This window comes from Mastigoproctus giganteus, chromosome 3 (assembly GCF_048544385.1).
Source record: "Mastigoproctus giganteus isolate SK-2022 chromosome 3, ASM4854438v1, whole genome shotgun sequence".
Taxonomy (NCBI): domain Eukaryota; kingdom Metazoa; phylum Arthropoda; class Arachnida; order Uropygi; family Thelyphonidae; genus Mastigoproctus; species Mastigoproctus giganteus.
Window position 1 is genome coordinate 11,616,784 of NC_143577.1, and position 27,738 is coordinate 11,644,521.

The window sequence follows — 27,738 nt, forward strand, 5'->3', positions numbered from 1 at the left end:
TGCTTATTTAGTCTAATAGATAGTGACTTTTGGGACACCCTGTCTATAAATACAATACATAATACATTATGGATGTAGTGTGCCTATTGCCACCACAATTACACTAGCCCATAAATTCAGTATATATTAATGTCAGCATATTAATAATTACCTACCATACTACTCATTTAATATATATAGATATATATTATAAGTTAGTAGATTCATTGAAATAATGTTGCACAGATAAGAATAGCTAAAGGAAATAGTACATAATAAGTGGGAGCTATCAAATGTATGAGGTCTGTGGCTACACATGCCACTGAAATTTGAATGTATTAGAGCAAAAGAATAAAGAAAATTCCATATAAGCTATATAAATAGCTAGAGTTGTTACTGGGTGGGGATTTCATGGCACACAGACTTATGGCCAAATTGCACCTATTATGTTGGGACATAACTCAACAAATGGAACAAAATAGATCTAGAAGTGATTATATATGTTAATCATTTTTAGGTTAGTAATAAAAATTAGTTGACTCTGATAAACTGGCCTCATCTCCAATATGAGTAATTTTCAAAGGTCAGTGTAAGTTAAGCAGTGATCTGAAAGATTATATTCTGGCTGAATGGTAAAGTATACACTAAACAAAAATATGCTTAACAGTAAGTGGGAAACTGTAATGCAAGCAATGTGGGGATACTCCTCCTAGCAGTAAAAAGATGTGCATTAAATGTGAATGGCCAATTCTTGTGCTCACAAGAACAACATCTTCATGCTTGTTTAATCAGAAACTATCTCCACTTTTGTGGATTTTGTTTAATTTCAAGAAGTTTAATTTCTATTGGAATGAGCAGAAGCCTGAAAAACAAGATGCAGGATATTTCAGAGACTGCTGGGAGTCATTGCGGTACAAGTAAACAGTACAAGTACAAGTTAGGGTAGATAAAAATAGAAATAGGTGCGTGTATACTTGTGTGTACACCAATGCTAGGAGTTTAGTAAATAAATTTGATGAATTTGAGGTATTGCTCAAAACATCAAAGGCAGATATTGTTGGGATATCAGAGACGTGGTGTCACACAGATATAAGGAATGCAGAACTGGAATTTGGGGAGTACAACGTCTACAGAAAGGATAGACTGGATAGGAAGGAAGGAGGGGTTATGCTATTAGTTAAGAAATACATAAAATCCAAAGAAGTGAAGCCAGTGGACATCGCTGGACAGTGCAGTGTCGAGTCAGTTTGATGTGACATAAGCAGTGGGAGATCAAAATTGAGTAGGAGTGTGCTATAGGCCTAATGACTCTAATGAGTATAATAAGAAACTGTACAGGGAAATAGAGTGGGCCAGTATATCAGAGAGTCTTATAATGGGAGATTTTAATTTCCCAGATATTGACTGGAATTTGGGGGCTGGTCACTCACACACTAGCAAGGCTTTTGTGGATTTATTGGATGATTGTTTTCTACATCAGCATGTTCGGGAGGCAACTAGAGGGAGGAATACTCTTGATTTGATTATCAGCAGTGATTCTTCATGCATGAAGAATCTGCATATAAATGAACCACTAGGTGGCAGTGATTACAGTGTGCTGAAGTGGGATTTACTCAAAGAGGTAACTACCATAAGGGGTAAAGGGAAGGGTTATTGCCTCCATAAAGGCGACTACGATGGACTGAGACAGTATTTAAATTCTATACAGTGGGACAAACTGATGATGTTACCAACAGCAAACGCAAAATGGGAAGCATTCAAAGAACTTATCTTGGAAGCTACTAGGCTTTACATACCAACCAAGAAATATTGTTCAAGGTTTAGGCCTAAATGGATGTCAGATGAACTGATGAGGCATATGGCAGAGAAGAAACATGCATGGGATACATACAAATTAACACATGACACAGAAGCCTATGATAGATACAAGTTGATCAGTAACCAAGTTACAAAGGAGGTTAGGCAGGCGAAGGCAGATTACGAGACATCTTTGGCAAGGGATGCAAAGAAAAACAGCAAAGAGTTCTTTATTTATGTAAACTCCAGAAGGAAGGGGATGAATCAGATTGGACCACTTGATATCGATGGGTCAAATGTTGATGATCCTGCTCAGGTAGCTAACAAACTAAATGAATATTTTGCATCGACATTCACACATGAGGAGTTTTTTTAGCAAGGGAAAAGCCAGAGGTGTATTCAACTCTAGCAGTAAGCTAGAGAATCTTGTAATAACTGAGAGTAAAGTGGAGGAGAAATTGTTGAAGATAAACACAAGAAAGGCACCTGGGGTGGATGGGATCTATCCAGTTATATTAAAGGAGGCAGCAGAGGAAGTAAGGAAACCCTTAGCCATAATTATGAGAGCTTCCTTGGACTCAGGAGAGGTACCCACAGACTGGAGATGTGCAAATGTGACCCCAATTCACAAAGGAGGATCAAAGGCTGACAAGTAATTATAGACCTGTGAGTTTAACTTCTGTTCCAGGAAAATTAATGGAGGCACTAGTTAAAGAAGCACTGGAGGATCATTTAGACAAGACTTCAGTTATAGCTCAGACACAGCATGGTTTTGTTAAGGGGAAGTCTTGCCTGACCAATTTGATTGGATACTATGATGCAGTCACAAAGGAACTGGATGCAGGGAATAACTTTGATATTATATTCTTGGATCTTAGAAAGGCTTTTGATACTGTTGCACATGGAAGACTGCTGCACAAATTGGAGCAGTGTGACATTGGAGGCAAATTGCTGCTGTGGATAAAGGGGTGGCTGAGGGGGAGAAGACAGAGTGGTAATCAATGGACACTGCTCGTCGTGGACTAATGTTATTAGTAGAGTCCTTCAGGGCTCAGTGTTGGGTCCATTATTGTTTTCTGTATTTATAAATAATATTGATGATAGTATATCAAGCTTAATGTCGAAGTTTGCAGACGATACTAAGGTAGGCAGGGTTGTCAAGGACACTACTGACACTATGCTGCTGCAACAGGATCTGGAAAGGTTGAGCAGATGGGCTGAGAGGTGGCAAATGAAGTTTAACATTGACAAATGTAAAGTACTACACATGGGAAACAGCAACCCCAGAGCAACGTATCAACTCTGTGGTACTACACTGACAGTGGTAGAGAATGAAAGGGACCTGGGGGTGGTTGTGCAGGCAGATATGAAGTTCTCTGAGCAGTGCAGACAGGCTGCAAGAGTAGCTCATGGTGTATTGTCAATGATATATAGGAAGTTTTCTAGCAGGGATAAGGAGGTGATTATTCCCTTGTATAAGGCAATGGTCAGGCCACACGTACAGTACTGTATACAGGTCTGGAGGCCTCATTTCAAGAAGGACGTAGAGCTGCTGGAACGAGTACAGAGAAGGGTTTAACGAGGCTACTAGTGACGGTCGTGTTCAAAGCCGCTAAGTGGATTTTTCTTATTTATTGATTTGAAATTATTGTTTTTCTAAAACTTTTGATTTAAATTTAGTAGTATAACATTATTTTGTGATTTGATTAATTTGGTGTATTTATTCTTTACTCGGCCTTGTAAAAGTATCGGTAATGGTTTCCACGTGTTCGTAACTACCGTTACCGTTAGTAACTTTCCCGCCATTGTGATACCGTACTAGATATACTGTAGGTTATATACCGTACTAGATAGCGTTAGTTGAACTTCGTTAGCAGTTAAATTGTACGTTTAAATAAATACATATAACAACTTAGATTACAAACGTAATATAATTAATAACATAACATAATTAATTAATAAATTAATAGAATCATGACTCAGACCAGAGCAGCAAAGCAAAAGGCTCAAGCTAATGGAAGTGCTGTGGCTCAGAGCAGAACTGAGGGGGGCAGTTGTCCTCTGACTCACAGCCTTATAAAATGCACTGTTTGCTTGATGTTTGCAGAGCAATCGGGTACGGGACATGATACTGCCAAGGGGGATGTCTTTGTGTGTGCGCGATGCAAGGAGTGTATCGATATCAGGCAACAACTCTGCGTTCTTGTGGGCCTATATGAGAGCTTGAAGGACAGGGTGGATGCCCTCGAAGAAACTAAATTGAGGGGCCCATCAAGCTCTCAGCTGCCCACATCAACGCCAGAGCTTGCACTTGGGCATCGTGTGACACAGAGACAACCCCTAAGGCAGAATGCGCTGGTCCCGAAGGAACTAGTAGTTGTTGGTGACTCTATTGTCAGGGAAACGGGGAACATGCTTTGTAAAAAAGATAGGTGGAACAGGACCAGGGTATGTCTGCCAGGGGCAAAGGTTGATGACGTTGTAGAGCGAATATCATCTTTTAAGGGCACAAAAGGTGATATAGTTGTACACGTTGGCACTAATAATATTAAGAGTAGGAGACCGGCAGAATTACTTAACAAGTACAGGTCACTGTTGAACAAAAGCCGAGAATTAGGGTTGAATTTGAAAGTGTCTGCAATTCTGCCCAGACACGATAGGAGGGAGTATATGATGAGAGCCTTGTCGATCAATTCGGCCCTGGAAAGATTGTGCAAGGCTCAAGGGGTAGAATTTTTTCCAGCCTGGACTGTACTTGTTAACAGGAGAGATTGCTTCTACAGGGATGGGATACACTTAAATAGAAAGGGTGCAAGAATATTTGCTGATGCTATCGAGGCAGTGTTAGGTGAGTCGGAAAACTGCTAGCTTGGGGGGAGACAAAGACCAATAGATTGACAGTAGCCACTGGCAGAGGTGAAAGAGATTCTTGCACTGCTTCTATTAGAATGAGCAGAAGCCTGAAAAACAAGATGCATGGTATTTCAGAGACTGCTGGGAGCCATTGCGGTACAAGTAAACACATGGGTTGTGTTAGAGTAGCTAAGAATAGAAACAGGTGCAGGTATACTTGCGTGTACACCAATGCTAGGTGTTTAGTAAATAAATTTAATGAATTTGAGGTATTGCTCAAAACATCGAAGGCAGATATTGTTGGGATATCAGAGATGTGGTGTCACACAGATATAAGGGATGCAGAACTGCAATTTGGGGAGTACAACATCTACAGAAAGGATAGACAGGATAGGAAGGGAAGAGGGGTTATGTTATTAGTTAAGAAACACATAAAAACCAAGGAAGTGAAGCCAGTCGACATCGCTGGACAGTGCAGTGTGGAGTCAGTTTGGTGTGACATTAGCATTAGCAGAGGCATATGATGCAAGAAAGCAAGCTTATTCAGCATCAGCCAAAAAAAAAAAAAAAACACCCTCTCCCATTTCACCCCTCCGTTCGTTCGAAATACCTGTCCAGTTGAGCTTTAAATTTGTTTAGGCTATCAACCTCCACCACAAGGGATGGGAGTCTGTTCCACCAACCAACCACCCGCTGGCCAAAGGCAAATTTCCGCACATCTATCCGACATCCGTCCTTCCTCAATTTGAATTTATGCCCTCTGAGGTGATTATTCTGAGAAAGATGAAGAATCCCGTTGGCATTGAGCATGCTCAAACCATTCAAAGCCTTATACACCTCTATCAGATCACCTCGCCGGTGCCTAGTCTCCAGACTCTGTAATTTGCAAAACTTAAGCCTTTCTTCGTAAGAGCAACCCTTTGTTCCATTTACTAATCTTGTTGCCCTTCTCTGTACCCGTTCCAGCAGCTCTACATCCTTCTTGAAATGAGGCCTCCAGACCTGTATACAGTACTCAAGATGTGGCCTAACCATTGCCTTATACAAGGGAATGATCACCTCCTTATCCCTGCTAGAAAAATTCCTGTATATCATTGACAAGACACCATGAGCTACTCATGCAGCTCGTCTGCACTGCTCAGAGAACTTCATATCTGCCTGCACAATTACCCCCAGGTCCTTTTCATTCTCCACCACTGTCAGTGTAGTACCGCAGAGTTGATACATTGCTCTGGGGTTACTGTTACCCATATGTAGTACTTTACATTTGTCAATGTTAAACTTCATTTGCCACCTCTCAGCCCATCTGTTCAACCTTTCCAGATCCTGTTGCAGCAGCATAGCGTCTGTAGTGTCCTTAACGACCCTGCCAACCTTTGTATCATCTGCAAACTTAGACATTAAACTTGATATCCCATCATCAATATCATTCATAAACACCGAAAACAACAATGGACCCAACACTGAACCTTGAGGAACTCCACTAATAACATTAGTCCACGTTGAGCAGTGTCCATTGATTACCACTCTGTCTTCTGCCACTCAACCATCCCCTTATCCATAGCAGCAATTTGCCTCCAATGCCACACTGCTCCAATTTGTGCAGCAGTCTTCCATGTGCAACAGTATCAAAAGCCTTTCTAAGATCCAAATATATAATATCAAAGTTATTCCCTGCATCCAGTTCTTTTGTGACTACATCATAGTATCCAATCAAATTGGTCAGGCAAGACCTGCCCTTAACAAAACCATGCTGCGTCTGAGCTATAACTGAATTCTTGTCTAGATGATCCTGCAGTGCTTCTTTAACCAGTGCCTCCATTAATTTACCTGGAACAGAAGTTAAACTAACAGGTCTATAATTACTTGTGTCAGCCTTTGATCCTCCTTTGTGAATTGGGGTTACATTTGCACATCTCCAGTCTATGGGTACCTCCCCTGAGTCCAAAGAAGCTCTCATAATTATGGCTAGGGGTTTGCATACTTCCTTTGCTGCCTCCTTTAATATAACTGGATAGATCCCATCCACCCCAGGTGCCTTTTTTATGTTTATCCTCAACAATCTCTCCTCCACTTTCCTCTCAGTTATTACAAAATCATCCAGCTCACTGCCAATGTTTACTTTACCTACCACATTCTCCTTCCTGAATAACTCCTCATGCGTGAATGTAGATGCAAAATACTCGTTTAGATTGTTAGCCACCTGAGCAGGATCCTCAACTGTTGAACCATCAATATCCAGTGGACCAATCTGATTCATCCCTTTCCTTCTCGAGTTCAAGTATGTAAAGAACTCCTTTCTGTTTTTCTTTGCATCCTTTGCCAAGGATTTTTCGTAGTCTGCCTTTGCCTGCCTAATCTCCTTTGTGACTTGGTTACAGACCAACTTATATCTATCATAGGCTTCCATGTCACCCATTAATTTGTATGTATCCCATGCATTTTATTTTTCTTCTCTGCCACATGTCTCATTAGTCCATCTGACAACCATTTAGGCCTAAACCTTGAACAATATTTCTTAGTTGGTATGTAAAGCCTGGTAGCCACCAAGATTAGTTCCTTGAATGCATCCCATTTTGAGTTTGCTGTTGGTAACATCATCAGTTGAGCTGGAATTTGGGGGCTGGTTACTCACACACTAGCAGGACTTTTGTGGATTTATTGGATGATTGTTTTCTACATCAGCATGTTCGGGAGGCAACTAGAGGGAGTAATACTCTTGATTTGATTTTCAGCAGTGATTCTTCATGCATTAAGAATCTGCAGATAAATGAACCACTAGGTGGCAGTGATCACAGTGTGCTGAAGTGGGATTTACTCAAAGAGGTAACTACCATTAGGGGTAAAGGGAAGGGTTATTGCTTCCGTAAAGGCGACTACGATGGACTGAGACAGTATTTAAATTCTATACAGTGGGACCAACTGATGATGTTACCAACAGTAAATTCAAAATGGGAAGCATTCAAAGAACTTATCTTGGAAGCTACTAGGCTTTACATACCAACTAAGAAATATTGTTCAAGGTTTAGGCCAAAATGGATGTCAGATGAACTAATGAGGCACATGGCAGAGAAGAAAAATGCATGGGATACATACAAATTAACACATGACACAGAAGCCTATGATAGATACAAGTTGATATGCAACCAAGTTACAAAGGAGGTTAGGCAGGCGAAGGCAGATTACGAGAAATCCTTGGCAAGGGATGCAAAGAAAAACAGCAAAGAGTTCTTTACTTATGTAAACTCTAGAAGGAAGGGGATGAATCAGATTGGTCCCCTTGATATTGATGGGTCAAGTGTTGATGATCCTGCTCAGGTAGCTAACAAACTAAATGAATATTTTGCATCGACATTCACACATGAGGAGTTATTCAGCGAGGGGAATGCCAGAGGTGTATTCAACTCTAGCAGTAAGCTACAGAATCTTGAAATAACTGGGAGTAAAGTGGAGGAGAAACTGTTGAAGATAAACACAAGAAAGGCACCCGGGGTGGATGGGATCTATCCAGTTATATTAAAGGAGGCAGCAAAGGAAGTAAGCAAACCCTTAGCCATAATTATGAGAGCTTCCTTGGACTCAGGGGAGGTACCCATAGACTGGAAATGTGCAAATGTGACCCCAATTCACAAAGGCTGACACAAGTAATTATAGACCTGTGAGCTTAACTTCTGTTCCAGGAAAATTAATGGAGGCACTGGTTAAAGAAGCACTGCAGGATCATTTAGACAAGACTTCAGTTATAGCTCAGACACAGCATGGTTTTGTTAAGGGGAAGTCTTGCCTGACCAACTTGATTGGATACTATGATGCAGTCACAAAAGAACTGGATGCAGGGAACAACTTTGATATTATATACTTGGATCTTAGAAAGGCTTTTGATACTGTTGCACATGGAAGACTGCTACACAAATTGGAGCAGTGTGACATTGGAGGCAAATTGCTGCTATGGATAAAGGGGTGGTTGAGGGGGAGAAGACAGAGAGTGGTAATCAATGGACACTGCTCATCGTGGACTGATGTTATTAGTGGAGTCCCTCAGGGCTCAGTGTTGGGTCCATTATTGTTTTCTGTATTTATAAATGATATTGATGATGGTATATCGGGCTTAATGTCCAAGTTTGCAGACGATACAAAGGTTGGCAGGGTTGTCAAGGACACTACTGACACTATGCTGCTGCAACAGGATCTGGAAAGGTTGAGCAGATGGGCTGAGAGGTGGCAAATGAAGTTTAACATTGATAAATGTAAAGTACTACACATGGGAAACAGCAACCCCAGAGCAACGTATCAACTCTGTGGTACTACACTGACAGTGGTAGAGAATGAAAGGGACTTGGGGGTGGTTGTGCAGGCAGATATGAAGTTCTCTGAGCAGTGCAGACGGGCTGCAAGAGTAGCTCATGGAGTATTGTCAATGATATACAGGAATTTTTCCAGCAGGGATAAGGAGGTGATTATTCCATTGTATAAGGCGATGGTCAGGCCACACCTAGAGTACTGTATACAGGTCTGGAGACCTCATTTCAAGAAGGATGTAGAGCTGCTGGAACAAGTACAGAGAAGGGCAACAAGATTAGTGAATGGAACAAAGGGGTGCTCTTACGAAGAAAGGCTTAAGTTTTGCAAATTACAGTGTCTGGAGACTAGGCACCAGCGAGGTGATCTGATAGAGGTGTATAAAGCCTTGAATGGTCTGAGCATGCTCAATGCTGATGGGATTCTTCCTCTCGCTCAGAATAATCACCTGAGAGGGCATAAATTCAAATTGAGGAAAGACAGATGTAGGATAGACGTGCGAAAATTTGCCTTTAGCCAGCGGGTGGTTGGTTGGTGGAACAGACTTCCATCCCTTGTCGTGGAAGTTGATAGCCTAAATAAGTTTAAGGCTCAGCTGGACAGGTATTTTGAATGAACAGAGGGGTGAAGTGGAAGTGGTTGGCTGATGCTGCATAAGCTTGCTTTCTTGCATCAAATGCCTCTACTAATGCTAAGCTTCTTATACGTTTACGTGAACCATGTTTGAGATCACATGTCAGTACATATCCATTGTATGATTGTCTTGTAATCAGTATAGGGAACTGACATGGAATCAAAGCCAGTGGGGTGCCTTGCTGCTTGACCTACATTCTCGTTTCCTGGTATCCTAACATGCTTTTGATGCAGAAGGCAATATCCATTGTGGAATGCCCATAACTAATTTGTTTACTGAGAGTTGAAGTTTTTGTTCAATTAGAGTGCATATTTTGTGAGTAGCATGATATTGTAAGGTCATCTGCATATAGATAGGTGTCAACATTAACTGGAATGTTCTGTGTTACATTGTTTATCGTAACCGCAAAGAGTATGGCACTAAGAAGTGATCCCTGTGGGATCGCTTTCTTCTTGGACAAATATTCAGGATAGAGCATTATAGTAATGCACTTGAAAAGTTCTGTATGATTAGTGGCAACTGATCTAAGTGCTGCAGCTTACAGATTTTGAATTTTATAGCACAAGGTGGTATCAAAGGCTTCTTCAATGTACTCACAAACCATGACAAGATGTTAATTTCAAATAAAAGCATTCCATATGTTGGATTCTGCCTTGATCATAGGGTCTAACATTGATGGAAGCTGTACTGGTTCTTATTTATCACTGACCAAGATTTAGATACTGGACAAATCGATTGTGAATCATTTTTAACATGTTACCAAGACAACTGCTAAGAAATACTGGTCAATAGTTTTGTGGATCTGACTGATCATTTCCAAGGTTAGGAAAGGCCAAGAATATTGAGTGGCATCAAGAATGAGGGTAGTAGCCTCCTGAGAATACATCAGTAATGAATTCAGAACTTTTTTTTTTTCATAGTGCTGAAGCATAAGATAATATATCCCATCAGGTCCATATGCACTGTTTGCTGATTAAAAATTATAAAAGGTCAGTTGTATGGAAGAGGCACTGTATAAAAGTTCAGATTATACCAATCAGTGTTGGCTTCTTCTTAAAGACTGAATCATATGCTTATGTGGCTGAGATTTGAGCAAAGGATTCTTCCAGGGCACTTGCAATTTCCAATGGAGAGGAAAGGTCTTTACCATTAGCATCTTAGAATACCATGAGGGATTTACCATTGTTTTTTGATTTTGTTCCAAATTTTTCTACTGTCTGTACTCTTTGTTGAAGCAAATCAGATCCACAAGTCTTTATGCTTTATTCCATACATAACATATCTTAGTTTCCTGAAATTATTCAGGTTGTCAATTTTTGGGTACTTGCCAAACAGATGCCATTCTTCATTCTGCTCTTTTTTAGCATCACAGCGTGTATAGTTTTCAGCTGTAATTATCTGTGTTATAATGATTAGTAACCTCATCAATAGGCTGGCGTTTGATGACTTAGTCATCAAAGGAAATAGCAGTGGCAAACATGTTCCAATTTTTCTTGGAGAATTTCCATTTTATGCAACAATTCTGTCTACATGCAAGGTTCTATTTGTTTGCAATTTTCAAATAATCAGGTAATGGTCACTGTTCAGTGGATTATCTAAAAGTTCTCACTGAATGATTGAGAACAGTTTTTGAGAACATATTGAAAGATCTATAGCAGTAGATGTTCCTGTGGGAAAGTAGATATAAGTGTCAGCACCAGTGTTTAATAATGTCAGATTCTTCTTGTCAAGGATTGTTTCAATATGTTTTCCTCGTGTATCCAGCTGGGAAGATCTCCACATAGGATGGTGCTTGTTAAGTTGTTTTTGTGCTTGGATTTGTCTGGTGCAAAGGCTACTTAGGCCATATTGCACCTATTAGTAGTTAATGGAAGCAGTTAGATACCGTACCTAACTGCTTCTATGAAAGCAGTTAGATACGGTTATATAAACCTATTCATTTCAGAAAGAAAAAAAATTCTGTGAGGTTTGATTTTTCGCCTATGATATGGCGAAGTGACAATTCCTGTAAGTGTGAGAGAGAAGTGAATGAAATTAGATGGGAGTTGTTATACAAGGTGCATTCCAGGAGTATGTGTTTTATTGTGAGTGGCCTGTGGCAATGTGAACACTGTGGAGGGTCATTACCTGATAACAGAAATAGATGGGTCAAATGGGTGTGGTCTATTCAGGCTCTGGCCAGGACAACCTCTTGTCTGTTTGTGCGAAAATTGGAGGCCCATAATTGCGGTACAGGTTTAATTTCAAGGAGTTTGTTATGAATATGCGTTTGCCACTGTAGTGTCCATCGTTTCTTACATATATTTCATATATACATTTTATAATCACTGAACGGGACCAGAAAATTCATTGGGGATGTGCTGGATGGATGCTTGGCAGCATCATCTGCAATTTCGTTTCCTGGTATTCCAGTATGGCCTGGGATCCAGCAGAAGACAACATTTTGCCAATGATCTCTGAGACGAATCAACTCTGATCTGATTAGCTGTAGTAACAGATGAGTAGATGGGGAAATCTTTTGCATTGCTAATAGGGCACTTTGCGAGTCTGTGAAGACTAGGCTCTTTTCGATTGAGAGATGGAAAATGTTTTTCAGAGCAAGCTTTATGGCATATAATTCAGTGGTAACTACTGCATTCTGTCGGAAGTGACACAGAAGTGATAGTGTCATGGAATACCACTGTTGCAACTGATCCATTCTTGGACTTTGAACCATCAGTATATATATTTTCCGAAGTTGGGATAACATTGTAATGTGCAATGTGCAGCTGCTGGATGTTAAAACCCGTTAAAGAGTGTTTCCCCCATTGGTGGAAATAATTGTCACAACACAGCATGATGACAGACCAAAGGGCACTTTGCGAGTCTGTGAAGACTAGGCTCTTTTCGATTGAGAGATGGAAAATGTTTTTCAGAGCAAGCTTTATGGCATATAATTCAGTGGTAACTACTGCATTCTGTCGGAAGTGACACAGAAGTGATAGTGTCATGGAATACCACTGTTGCAACTGATCCATTCTTGGACTTTGAACCATCAGTATATATATTTTCCGAAGTTGGGATAACATTGTAATGTGCAATGTGCAGCTGCTGGATGTTAAAACCCGTTAAAGAGTGTTTCCCCCATTGGTGGAAATAATTGTCACAACACAGCATGATGACAGACCATGAAGGAAAGTGATCTATAGGTACTCGATGGACTTTAATGAGTTATATATTCCAGTTTTCTGCTAGTTCCATTAACCTAATACCTGCAGGCCTAGTTGCTTGTGGTTTGTTTCTATAAAAGGTCGTGAGTGGCAGATCATTAAATATTGACCAATTAGGATGAGTCGACTGGCTTTGGATCTTGGTTGTGTAGTTCGGTAATAACATCTTTCTTCTGATGTTTAGAGGAGCTTCGTAGGCTTTGACATAGAGGCTTTGCACTGGAGATGTTCTGAACGCACCTAGAGCTATTCTTAGAGCTGAATGTTGAATAGGGTTGAGACGAGATAAGGCACTTTCCCTAGCAGAATCGAAGACAGGTGTGCCATAGTCCAGACGAGATCTAATTATGGATCTATATAAGTGAAGCAAGGTGTAACGATCTGCTCCCCAGGTTATTGCTGATAAGGCTCTGGGTATGTTCATTTTTTTTTGGCAAACTGTCTGGAGATGTTCAGTGTGTTTTTAATAGTTTAACTTACTGTCAAAAATTAAGCCAATCAGACGAATACTATTTGCTATTGGAATAGGATGGTTATCTAATTGGAGTTCAGGATCAGGATGCATTTTACGTATGGTACAGAAATGAATGGCAGTAGATTTCTGGCTGGATAGTCTGTAACCATTTTGTGTCATCCAAATCTGGATCTGATTTATTGATATCTGCAATTGTCTCTCAATGTAGTTCATGTTTTGAGAGTGGCAGGAAATTGTGAGATCATCGGCATAAAGTTATGAGTCCACTGTTTTCGGAATAAGTTCAGTTAAGTGATTAACTCTAACTGCGAATAGAGTGGCGCTGAGAACGGACCAGTGAGGGATTCCTTCTTCCTGAACAAAGTTTTTAGAGAGTTCCCCGATAACGAACTTGAAAAGATCTTTGTTCTAAGAAATTTTGGTTGAAAGATGGCAAATTTCCTCTCAGGCCAAGAGAATGTAGATCCTTTAAAATACTGAAACACCATGTGGTGTCAAAGGCTTTCTCAATATCCAGACAGACCATAACGAGATGCTCCTTTTTTGATGAATGCATTTCTGATGTTTGTTTCGGCTTTAATCATAAGGTCCAATAATGATCGATTTTTTCCGAATCCAAATTGATTGTTATTAAATTTTGGGAGTCAAGATACCAAGTCAGACGGTGGTGAATCATTTTTTTGAGGGTTTTGCTCAGGCAGCTGGCAAGTGAAACTGGTCTGTAGTTTTGAGGGACAGAATAGTCTTTACCAAGTTTTGGGATAGCCAGGAGCTTGGGTATGTATGTTCAGTGAATATTTGATTGAAGAAGAACAGCAGTGATGAGTGTGACTTTGGATCTAAATTTTTGAGCATTATATAAAATATCCCATCAGGGCCAGCGGCACTGTTCCTTGTGTTGGTAAGAGCACGCTGCAGTTCAACCATGGTAAATGGTTGATTATACATTAGTGCACGTCTGTCAGTGAAATTCAGTTTGGATTTTTCAGTTACACCTTTAATTTTTTGAAATGATTGGTCATAAGCAGTTGAGGAGGACAACTGAGAAAATACAGATCCTAGTGCATTTGCAATTTCTGCAGGAGTAGAGAGTTCCTGTCCATTCCAGTTAATTAGTGGAGTAGATGTTGGAGGAATTTTGCCATTTAACAATTTTATCTTATTCCAGATCAGTCTGATGTCTGTATTTTTATTAACTGAGGAAGCGAATTTAATCCAAGATTATTTTTTTGCTTTCCATCTGATATAACGGGCTCTTGCTCTAAGTCACTTAAAATTAATAAGATTGGAAGTGGTTGGATGTTTGTAGAATTGATGTTGCACTCTTCGTTCCACCAATAATTTAATTTGCCTTTTCCTGACTTTGTTTTGTGGAATTGCAGCTGTTAGAATTTGGTTTGTTATATGTTCAGTAACACGGTTGATAGTAGAGCACTGTATGATATGGTTGTCGAACGAGACAAGCATGCTATATTTTATCCAGTCAGTCTGTGGAAATTTCCAATTTACTGGATTGTCTGTTGGTAATGAACAGGAAGTTTGAACTTTGCATATTATTGGGAAATGATCGTTGTTGTGAGGGTCGTTAAGAGTTACCCACTGGATACTTGGATAGAGCACTGGAGAACAAATGGAAAGGTCTATTGTAGAGGTTGATCCGTTAGGAAAATGAACATAGGTAGGAGAGCCAGTATTCGACAATGTTAAATCCTGTCTATCTATCAACATTTCAACAAACTTTCCACGCCTGTCTAAGCTGGAAGAACCCCATAATGGGTGGCGAGCATTAAAGTCACCTAGTAGACAGACAGGAACTGGTAGTTGCAACACAAGATCTTCGATTTCCTGAATAGAATATGGATGATTAGGTGGAAGATAAATTGAGACCAATGTAACAATGATTCCAATTTCTATGCGTGTGGCAACAGTTTCTAAAGAGGTCTGCAATGGAATGCATCTGGAGGGAACTCTTGAGTCCAACAGGATGGCTACTTCTCCATGAGCACTATTAGTGTCAGACCTATCTTGTCTGTAGATAATGTAATTTTTGACTGTAGTGGAAACTTGGAGCATCAAGTTGGTTTCCTGTAGGCACATGGCAACAGGATTGAAGCAGTGAATTAGTTCATTGATATCATCAATGTTGCTGCGAAAACCTCTACAATTGCATTGAATGACATGTTCCATTATTTGGTTTTGTTCGTGGAAGATGTATCTGACTGCTTTTTATAAGTTGATTGTTTATGACGGTCTGGTTTTGGTTTTTCTTTTCAGGGAAAAGTGGGACGTCCTGATTCATTGCTATCATCCATATCATTTTCTGCATGTATTTCAAGTAGTTCTTCTTGACCGATAGTATCATCTGTATCCATGCTTGTTAGGCATGATACTTTCATCTCAGCAGAATACGACCTTTGCAAATTTTCTGCTACCTGACAATGCAGAGGTCTCTGGGTTGGAATTGTGAGTGGCGTGTTATTGCTTTGGTCTATTGAATTTGGTTTAGATGGAGGCTGGACCAAGAGTACTGATTGTGCCCAGTCTGATATTGATATTTTTGGAGAGATGGCTACTTCAGTCTGACATGCCACTGATTCTTGTCTGAGAATGGTATAAGCATAAGTGCATTTTGGCATACTTAAGGTGATCTGTTTTTTCGCTTCTTGATAATAGACTTTATTTTCAATTTTATATTTTTGTATTTTTTTTCCTACCTTCCATAGTTCACAGTCTTTGGAGTAAGCTGAATGTGTGCCACTATAATTAGGACACTGTGTTGGAGCTTTGCATTCTGCTTGTGTGTGATTTTTGCAGCTGCAGTTCGGACATATAGTGTCTCCACGGCATGCTGTCTGAGAATGGCCAAACTTTTGACATTTATAACATCTGAGCAGATTTGAGATATATGGCCTAATGCGGCAATTCAAGTAACCTGCTTTGACAGAACCCGGTAGATTTGGAGTACTGAAAGTCAAGATTATGTTTCACGTGGGAGTTAAGTTGCCATCTTTTCTGATCATGATACGTTTTGCATGAGACACATTTTGATCTTTTAGCTCCTGGACAATTTCTTCCTCAGAAACATTTAATAGATCCCATTCAGAGATCACTCCCTTGGAAGAATCCAGTGTGTTGTGTGGGGTAACCTGAATCAGTATTACGCTTAAAAAAGTAAGTTGTAGTAGTAACTCACAATGTCTTGAGTAAGGTGTGTCTCTAGTAAATCTCCTGATTGGAGACATTTAACCATTTTTTGTGAACCTGCAGCATTTTTTAGGCATCTCTGGATGATGAAAGGTGAGAGCTTGTTCACAGGTTAGGATGACAAAGTGTATTATGAGGAAAGCTGGAGATTTCTGCTTCCTAGTGTCTTTTTTAAGTCTCTTTGAAAGAGAGAAGTCATAGTCTGTGTCATTGTCATGTTCAGAGCTCTTGGGCTCTAAGCGTGGAAATACGTCAGTTTCCATTTCTGCTTGGAAATGGAAACTGACATATTTCCACGTTTAGCCCCAAGGGATGGATTTTCCCCCAGGTTACCAGCCCCGCCACATGGAGGCAGGAGCTGCGCCACCAGTGATCAAGCGGATATTGAAGTTAGTAGAGTGGTTAGTATTTGATACAAAGACTAAGAAAAGAAAGGTGGATTCCCTTTCTGGGTTTTTACTTCTGACTTTGCAAGCAAAAAACCACTTAATGCGAACAAAAGAGGAGAAAATCACAGGAGAAAAGAAATAAAACTACATTGTTTTCGGAGAGCACTTTATAAATCGCACAGAGAAAAATGCTTGGCACTCAGGGCCAGTGCTTGTTAAAATCCTCAATATGCAGAAAGGAGGCAGAAGCTGAATAATAAGATCCTCCAGATCTTTCAAAGTAAATTCTTTGGAAAAAGATATATATAGACTATATTTAACATAAAACTCAAAGTAACATGTAAAGCTATAGCCTCTAATGTGGTTTGCAGTGAGAATGTTTGGCAGGCACCTTGTTATCAACAACAATGGCAAGAATTGTTGTGTTAGTATATTTGTCTTGTTAATAGATAATACAGTTTTTAATCACTGGGCTCAATTTCTTGCAGGCAGTTGCTTACTGTACAGTAATGTTTGATCAGATCATATATACTGCTGCATAGACCAATATATAATGTTATCCAGTGTATAATGTTCTGCATTATTTGGTTTTAGAAATTGTGTGTGTGTGGTTCTAACTGTTTTTTGTATCTTATATCTAGCATGTTTGTGCCGATCTAGTTTCATCTTTTCTTTTTTTAGAAAGACAAGACATCCAAAATCCACATAATCTTTAGTATACAGATCTAAGATTTGTTCATCTTAAAGGGTACCAACATTGATATCTATATTTGATGAGCACAATTGGCCTGTCTTAGGTGGGACTGATTTCAATTTTACAGTTTTTTGGCAGAGTCTCAAGAAGCAGTTGTGGAGACTGTTAGCATTGCTAGCACAATTCATTTTACATTGCTCTGTAGGTGTCTGCTGTGGCAATGAGGGTACAAATTGAGCTTAATCAGCAATTAACATGTTTGGGGGTACAGTGACAACCATTTATGTTGCCATCAACTGGTATTTCTGAGTTGTGGCATGAGCGAGTTTTGGTATATTGAATATAACTTACTTTCTAGCTTCCTGATAAGTAACCTTTTCTTCAACCTGGTATTTTTGAATCTTTTTCTCTATCTTCCAGAGTTAGCTGGCTTGGGGTGGAAGCTGGCCTTTAAAATTTGGGCATTGAAGAATTTCTGCAGTGCATACTATTTGAAAGTGTCCGTATTTTTGACACCTGTAGCATCTGAATGGATTGAGTTTATAGGGACATATGCTGCAATGAAGTATCCAGTTTTGACATATAATGGTATGGTTGGCATACCAAAAGTAAGAACAATGTAGATGATGAACTTGTTCTAGTAGGAACAAGTTCATCTTTTTTGATCATTTGTTTTGCTTGAATGACTTTTTGATCTTTTAATTCCTGAAGAATAAGCACATCTTCAGTCACATTCATCAGGTCCCATAATGTTACCTTTGGAACTAGTTAATATAGCATGAGGGGGTAACCTGTACAGGTATTCTGCCAAAAGTTGGTATTTTCAGTAGAGCCTGGGAGTGCTAATGGTTAACTATTTCAATAAGTAAATCTCCTGATCAAAGTCTTTTCATCATTTTTGGTGAACCAGCTACATTTTCTAAACATTTCTGAATTATAAACAGTGAAAAGGTATTTGTAGGTTTGGATGAAAGAGGATGTAATGTAAGAGGATGTAACGTTGGATATTCATTCCTGTTGATGCTCATTTTTTTCATAGTTTCTTGGATTAAGATGAGTCATGATCTGTTTCAAATGGGCCACAGTAAAAATGAATATGTAGTCTCAAGCACAGATCATAATCCACAATTGCTCCTTTCAGCCCTGGGGGATAATTTTTCCTAAAGTTACCAGCCCCACCACATAGAGGCAGGAGCAGTGCCAACCAGTGACCAAGCAATCAGAAGCATAGGAGAGCAGTATGTTGCTAGTGGAGGTAGCAATAATGTTGCAAACAGAGGAAACGTTTTGAAGAACTAGTACTCAAGCTAGAAAGACTTGGAAACTTGTTTGACACTCAGAGCCAATAGCTAGATTAACTGCTATTTTACCTTGTTTTGTTTTCCTTTATTTCTAGATTACTCTAACATATATAATATTTATCTATAAAATAATATTTTCACAGCAATGATGTGAATGTTTTAACAACTAATTTTCAAAGATGGGGATAGATTTTAGTCCCTTATTGCTATTAATATTAGATTAATATTAGGCCTAGTGTTGCAGATATATGATGGCTCAATCCAGCAGCAACAGTTTTTTTCTTGAATAATTTTCAGTGTATCCAAGTTTGGATATATTGCAGCATCAATATTAGTATGCTATTATACACATTACTGGCTGCACGGGGGTGGGGAAGATTCAGTGAACTCACCAATCCACTTATTTAAATGCTGTTGTGTCTTATGTTACACGGAGCTAAACATAAAATTTAAATCCACCGTTGTACGCTGTGATGATACAAAACCATATAAAAGGCCAGAAATGACTATAATGCTATATGTTATGCAATAGTACTATATGTTATGTAAGTGTGTGTTATATAGTTGTTTCTGGCCGTTTAGCTACCAGAAAGCAGCTTTTCAATATCTGTCCATGCCATGAGGAGCTGGGTAAGAACCAAATACCCTGTCCTTGGTGGACTAAATCTTGCACCCATAGAAGACACTGCAAGTTGTACTGGTGCCAATAATATCATACTATTGGGACCTAAATAATGGTATCAGCAAAAGATCTTGTACTTTCAAAAGCGTGAAGTGGCTGCAAAACAAATCCATCCATCCTCAAGACAGAGTCAGTAAAAAAAAAAAAAAAGAAGGGAAAAAAAAAAAGTATGAAGAAATAACAGAGCAGATTTAAAAGATAAAGAATTAATAGTGGACATGTTTGGATTCAGACATTTTTGTTCAGAGGAAAAATAAAAAAAATACAAATAAATTTGGCTCTTCCCTAAATTAGTAAGCTCACTAATTTTGGGGATCATGTCAACTTGTTGAACAATACTTTGTATGACAATTTGCTGTATGTGACAATTTGGTTCATGATAGTTCAGTGTACATGACAATTTGGTGAACGACATTTCACTGTATGTAACAATTTGGTAAAAGACAACTGGTGGCTATGAAAATGCAGTGAGTATAACAATTTCATGAATTCTTGGGGAGAATTTGGTGAATGCAAAATTTTAATATTGCCATGCTGTCAATGGTGAATTTAGTGATCGTCTTCTTATGTCCATATTGCCTTTTAGAAGTATTTGTTTGTTTTTTTTCAGGCGATATTTTGAGCATGTGCATTTGTGCCCACTCCTGCAACCGCGAGAGGGCGGCATTTGATCTTTGCTCTACAACCACTTGCATGTTACCTTTTACAAAGAAGGTCATCATTTACAAAGGCCAGGCTTTCCATGGGGCCCAGATCCAAGGCCAGAAATTCGTCCAGAACAATGTACCAGAAGAAACAGCCAAGGATTGAATCCTGTGGGCCAGCCTTTATTCACAGGGCATGTCAATTCCTGGAACCTTGTGAGTACTGAGACAATTCTGTTGTAAGGTAGCTGTTTATTACCTTATAGAGGTAATAAACAGCTTTGTGGGGCATATTGTGGGACATTTAACTGGCAGAGTCTCCTAAGGACACTAGGCCACCAGAGTGAGTCAAATGCCCCAGCAAAGTCAATAGAGATTGCCAGCATGTATTTCTCCTGAGTTTTTAACTGGTATTAGTAGATGGTGCATACCATCCTCCGTAATGATGCCATGCTTAAAACCATACTGATTGTTGGAATGTAAACCTGTTTGTGGGTAGTACTGAGCTAATCTGCTATATATTAGTCTTTTGAATATTTTCCCTAGTACAGGGAGTAGGGCTATTGGTCTATATGATTTGGGATCAGTAGGGAGTTTCTCGGGGTTTTTGAGAATTAATCATAACACAGCTTTTTTACATGTTTTTGGGAATATACCTTTTGTCATACAGTTATTATATAGTGCTATTAATTTGTCTGGTGCTATTTCTACTAATTTTTTGATAATTTCAACCTCTAAGAGGTCAAAACCTGAGAATTTGGTTTTAGACAGTGTTATTTCTAAGTATTGTATAGTAAACAGAGGTTCGATATTGGCATTATCATATTCAGCGTTTTCTTTTATAATGTCCAGCTGTACATTATAAATTTGTACAGTAGTCTTCCATAGGTAACAGTATCAAAAGCTTTTCTGAAATCCAAGTATATATCATCAAAATTATTTTTTGCATCCGGTTCCTTTAATGACCACATAGTATCCAATAAAATTTATCAGACAAGACTTTCCCTTAACAAACCCATGCTGTCTGATTTATTACTGCAGTCTTGTGTAGATGATCCTGCAATGCTTCTTTAACCAGTGACTCCATTATTTTCCCAGAACAGAAGTTAAATTAACAGGTCTGTAATTTCTCATGTCACCATTTGATCTCCCTTTGTGAATTGGGAATACATTTGCACATTTACAGTCAGTGTGATACTGCAAACAGCTTCTCACAGGGAAAAAAAAAGTAATGTACTTACTTTTTTACTGGAATTATAATATTAATATTTACTAACTGCTTTACTAATAATTCAAATTAAAAAAAAAAAAACAACTTTACCTTTCTAATTATTTTTCTACCATAAAACATTACTTTGTCCCTCTTCCGAAAACGAGGTTTAGAAGGTCCAATTATACTTGCAGTAACATTTTCCACTTAAAGAAAAAATAAATAAATTAAATTAAAAATAATAATAAATAAATAAATATATCTCAACACAACAATTGAAACCATTCATTTCAATGTAAATCAAAATTTGAATATAAAAATTATTGGGTTGTTTTTAACTGTTATTAATAGCCTACTAACCCTCCCCTCCCCCAAATCATAGGGCCTTTCGCTGGGTGGTGGACTTCGCAGTATAACAGTTTTATCACTGCTGTTATCTGTGGTATCAAAAGTGGACTAAATTTCACACATTAATAGACTAATTAGCTCCATCACAGCTAAATGGAGCTAAGTAGGCACAAATTATCCAAGAAATTTCAAATCCTTTTACAGCTGAATCAAAGTTCGCCACCTCATCATCAGCCATTTTCAATACACTGCAGGATGAAGGCCTCTCCAGCAACTTTCCAGTTCCTTCTGTTTTGTGCAATGGCCATCCATTTCACAAACTCATGAATTTCATCTGCCCATCTCCATTGTCTTGCAGGTTTTCTCTTAGCTCCTCTTGGGTACTATTCTGTTATTTTCTTAGTCCATCTTTCATCATGTCTTCGAGCTATGTGTCCTGCCAAAGACCATTTTAGTTCTTTAGTTGTGATAAGAATGTCCTTTACTTGAGTTTGCTGCCTAATCCTCTTCTTATCTAACAATCTGATTCCCAATATAATTCATTTCATTCTTCACTGTGTAGTTCTCAGCTTCTCTTCCATTCTTTTGGTGAGTGCCCAAGTTTCACTTCCATTAGTCATGGTGGGGAGTATACACTGGTTCATCATTTCATGTTTCAGACAAATTGGGATATTGCTCCTCAGTGACTATATTTCCTGAATGCTATCCATTCAAAATTTATTCTTCTCATGACTTCCAGCCATTTTTATCATTATTACAGCTAATGACTTGTCCCAGATAAGCATATAACTCCACCTTTTCAATTACTACTCCTTCAATCATTATATCCCTTTCTGTGGCATACCTGTTCATCATTACTTTTGTTTTAGCCATATTCATCTTTAGTCCAAAATCCTTACTAACTCTGCATAACTGATTAAGATTTTCCTCTAATTCTTTGGAATCGTGGCTTATGACCACAATGTCATCTGTAAATCGTAAATGGTTTAGGTACTCTCCATTCGCATTGACTCCTTTCTGCGACCAGTCTAATCTTCTGAAAGCTTCCTCAAGGGCAGCAGTAAACAACTTCGGAGATATTGTGTCTCCTTGTCGAACTCCTTTCTCAATTTTAAATATATTACTGTCTTTGTCTAGTCTAATAAAGGAGGTAGCATTCTCATATATTTTCTTCAAAATCATAATATATGGGGTATCTATGCCTTGTCTTTCCAGTGCCCGAAACCTTGCCTTATGCTGTATGGAGTCAAATGCCTTTTCATAATCCACAAATGCCAGGCATAAGTGTTTTATATTCATTTGCCTTCTCCATTAGCTGTGATATTACATGAAGGTGATCCACAGTTGAGAATCCTGTCCTAAAGCCAGCTTGCTCTTTCGGTTGATTCTCATAAAGTATTTTCTAATCTGTTAGTAATGATCCTTGTGAACAACTTGTAGATGTGGGATAACAAGCTAATTGGTCTATAATTTCCAATTTCTGATTTATCTCTTTTCTTATGCAGCAAAACTATGATTGCATTATTCCACTCCTTAGGTACCACACCTTTTCTAATGTATTTTGTGAAGTCTTTCCAGTTTTTGTGTCATGTCTCTTCCTCCCAATTTTAACAACTCTACAGTAACTTCATCTTCCCCTGGAGCTTTCTGATTCTTCATTTTCTTCAACGCATGTTCTACCTCATCAGGAAGGATATCAGGTATGTTGTATGTGTTACTAATTTGTGATCCATCTTCCCCACTGCTGGCATCATTCCCTTGCTCTTGTATAACTTTTTATAACAGTCTTCTGCTATTCATAAGTACACCATTGCTATTCTTCAGTTTCAGTATCATTTGTCTTTCTGTATTACTGCTCATTTAGTTTTTTAGTTTTGATAAGAATGTCCTTTACTTGAGTTTGCTGCCTAATCCATGTGTTTCTCTTCTTATCTAACCGTCTGATTCCCAATATAATTTGTTCCATTCTTCACTGTACAGTTCTCAGCTTCTCTTCCATACTTTTGGTGAGTGCCCAAGTTCCACTTCGGTGGAACTTGGGCACTATACATTGGTTCACTGGTTCACCACCTAGCCTTAGCTAATTATTTAACTAATTTAACATAATATATGTATACTTTTCTTGATTCTTAGTCTTTGAATAGTTACCCCTTTCCATTTTTAGTCCAAAACATGGCATACCACAAAGCTTAAAGTACAAATAAACATATGAATATTGTTTAAAATTTAAACTTTAAATTGAAAACAGTCTAAATTTTAACCATATCAACTTTAAAAAAAAAAAGGAATGATTCTAAAATTTTAGTGTACAACAATTCAAATAAATGGTTTTGAAAACAACAGAACAACTAGTATCCATATTAATATGGATGGCTAGTTTGGATAACGTAAGTTTATGAATGTTTTGTTTGATGAAAAAACCCTCAAATATGATTTTATGTTCATTTGACCTGACCTTACTTATATACAAAAGCAAAAGTACGTACCACAACTACTTCAACCTTAATAGTTGCACTGTAATGCTCAAGCATTACAGTGCAACTGAAAACAATCTGAAAACAAACAAATAGATGACACGTATTTGTATATAAATGATGCTTAATATCAAGAAACCACACTTTCTGTGAAACACAGATACATCAAGAATCACTGAGATTTAGTCCACTTTTGATACTACAGATAACAGCAACAACAGTGATAAAACTACCATACTGCCAGATCCACCATTCAAGCGAAGGCCCTATGAGTTGGGGGAGGGTCAGCAATTTTACGTAAAGGTCCAGAATTCATAGATTTGCCTCTGAACAGTGAAGTAAAATGTCCCTGGAGTAGGGATAACTGAACAGTCAGTGATACAAACATTTTTTAGTCGCTCACACTTTTCCAATAAAATGATTTTACACACTATGAAATATATAGGGTGTCTATAAACCATTCATCTGATTATGAAACTCGATTAAAATTTTCTTGTAATAGGTTTGTAAAATGGTTTGCTGCACTTAATAAAGTAACTCAAAAAATTTCTTATCATACAACTGCACTTCAGTAAACCTCTACATTAGCATTAGTAGAGGCATATGACACAAGAAAGCAAGCTTATGCAGCATCAGCCAAAAAAAAACCCCTTCCACTTCACCCCTCCGTTCAAAATACCTGTCCACCTGAGCCTTAAATTTATTTAGGCTATCAACTTCCACAACAAAGGATGGAAGTCTGTTCCACCAAACAACTGCCCGCTGACTAAAGGCAAATTTCCGCACATCTATCCTACATCTGTCTTTCCTCAATTTGAATTTATGCCCTCTCAGGTGATTATTCTGAACAAGAGGCAGTATCCCATCAGCATTGAGCATGCTCAAACCATTCAAGGCTTTACACACCTCTATCAGATCACCTCGCTGGTGCCTAGTCTCCAGACACTGTAATTTGCAAAACTTGAACCTTTCTTCGTAAGAGCAACCCTTCATTCTGTTCACTAACCTTGTTGCGCTTCTCTGTACTCGTTCCAGCAGCTCTACATGCTTCTTGAAATGAGGCCTCCAGACCTGTATACAGTACTGAAGGTGCAGCCTGACCATTGCCTTATACAAGGGAATAACCACCTCCCTATCCCTGCTAGAAAAATTCCTGTATATCATTGATAAGACACCATGAGCTACTCTTGCAGCCCATCTGCACTGCTCAGAGAACTTCATATCTGCCTGCACAATTACCCCCAGGTCCTTTTCATTCTCTACCACTGTCAGTGTAGTACCACAGAGTTGATATGTTGCTCTGGGGTTGCTGTTTCCCATACGTAGTACTTTACATTTGTCAATGTTAAACTTCATTTGCCACCTCTCAGCCCATCCTTTCCAGATCCTGTTGCAGCAGCATAGCATCAGTAGCATCCTTAACAACTCTGCCAACCTTTGTATCATCTGCAAACTTGGACATTAAGCTTGATATACCATCATCAATATTATTTATAAATACAGAAAACAACAATGGACCCAACACTGAACCCTGAGGGACTCCACTAATAACATTAGTCCACGATGAGCAGTGTCCATTAATTACCACTCTGTCTTCTGCCACTCAACCATCCCTTTATCCATAGCAACAATTTACCACCAATGCCACACTGCTCCAATTTGTGCAGCAGTATCAAAAGCCTTTCTAAGATCCAAATATATAATATCAAAAGTTACTCCCTGCATCCAATTCTTTTGTGACTACATCATAGTATCCAATCAAATTGGTCAGGCAAGACCTTCCCTTAACAAAACCATGCTGTGCCTGAGCTATAACTGAATTCTTGTCAAGATGATCCTGCAGTGCTTCTTTAACCAGTGCTTCCATTAATTTTCCTGGAACAGAAGTTAAACTCACAGGTCTATAATTACTTGTGTCAGCCTTTGATCCTCCTTTGTAAATTGGGGTTACATTTGCACATCTCCAGACTGTGGGTACCTCTTCTGAGTCCAAGGAAGCTCTCATAATTTATGCTAACTGATTGCTTACTTCCTTTGCTGCCTCCTTTAATATAACTGGATAGATCCCATCCACCCCAGGTGCCTTTCTTGTATTTATCTTCAACAATTTCTCCTCCACTTTACTCTCAATTATTACAAGATCATCTAGCTCACTGCCAGTGTTTACTTCATCTATGGCATTCCCCTTCCTGAATAACTCCTCATGTGTGAATGTAGATGCAAAATATTGATTTAGTTTGTTAGCCACCTGAGCAGGATCATGAACAGTTGAACCATCGATGTCAAGTGGACCAATCTGATTCATCCCCTTCCTTCTAGAGTTTACATAAGTAAAGAACTTCTTGCTGTTTTTCTTTACATCTCTTGCCAAAGATTTCTCGTAATCTGCCTTTGCCTGCTTAAACTCCTTTGTAACTTGGTTACAGATCAACTTATATCTATCATAGGCTTCTGTGTCACATGTTAATTTATATGTATCCCATGCATTTTTCTTCCCTGCCATATGTCTCATGGGCACCTTTAGTAGCATGTAGAAAGTTAACACAGTAGCCAATTTTATTCCAAGTGTTTTGAAGCATCTCTTGAGAAATGGAAGTCACTGCCTGTTCAATCCAGTCTTTTAACTCTGTGATGTTAACTTTTTGGCATAATACCCTGTCCTTTGCATAGCATCATACAAAAAAATTAACAGGTGTGATATCTGGGAAAAAGGACATGGAATGGGACCATCCCAGCTCATCCATTAGTTTGGAAGTTTTTTATAGAGGAAACCACGCACATGCAAGTTCCAGGATAATGATGTCCTCATCTTGCTGATAGAACACACATGTAGCTGCATGTGCTGAGGTGCAGCATACAATTAAAGAATATCTAGGTAACTGGCAGAGTTCATTCACAGTGCTTTCGTGGAAGTAAAAAGGCTCAAGGACAGTGCACACCACATGTTCACCATGGGACTATCACACTCATGTTCAAAACTGAGTGGGGATTTTCAGATCCCCCACATACAACTGTGTCTGTTAACATTACCAGATAGGTGGAATTTTACTTCATCACTGAAAATTTTAATGCTTTAAAAGTGGCTGCTAAAGTACCGTGTCGTAAAAGCTTAGGATTGCAAGATACATAAAGAACAAAATGTATAACGAACAACCTCTTGGAATGGAACTTGTTCGTAAACTGAGAGTTGCAGGCAACTCTCAGTTTACGAACGAGTTTGCTAGCAAGGATAAAGAGGTGGTTATCGCTTTCTACAAGCCATGGGTAAGGCGGCATTTTGAGTAACGTATATAGATCTAGAAGACGCATTTTAGAAAGGATGTAGTAGGCTAGATTGAGTGTGGAGAAGGGTAATGAGACTGATGAAGGGAACAAAAGGGTTGTCTTACCAAGAAAGCCTTCAGTTCTGTATACTGCAGCATCTGGCGACTAGGCCCCTACAAGGAGATCTGATTAATGTGCTTAACGTCCCTTGAATGGTCTGAATAACCATTGATGCCATTCTTTCTTTTGAAGGATGAATGCCAATGAGGAAGGATAGTTGCA

The 27,738-nt window shown here is 38.8% G+C and overlaps 1 protein-coding gene across 3 annotated transcripts in view; it reads right to left on the bottom strand.

Annotated features, from left to right (window-relative positions):
- Positions 1-27,738, bottom strand: part of sws (patatin like phospholipase domain containing sws) — a 469,178-nt gene that overhangs the window by 391,633 nt on the left and 49,807 nt on the right. For all 3 annotated transcript variants that reach the window (XM_090369181.1, XM_090369180.1, XM_090369179.1), the window contains exon 3: positions 21,482-21,576. In XM_090369181.1, coding sequence (XP_090225307.1) covers positions 21,482-21,576 — 95 coding nt within the window. The remainder of the gene's footprint in view (positions 1-21,481; positions 21,577-27,738) is intronic.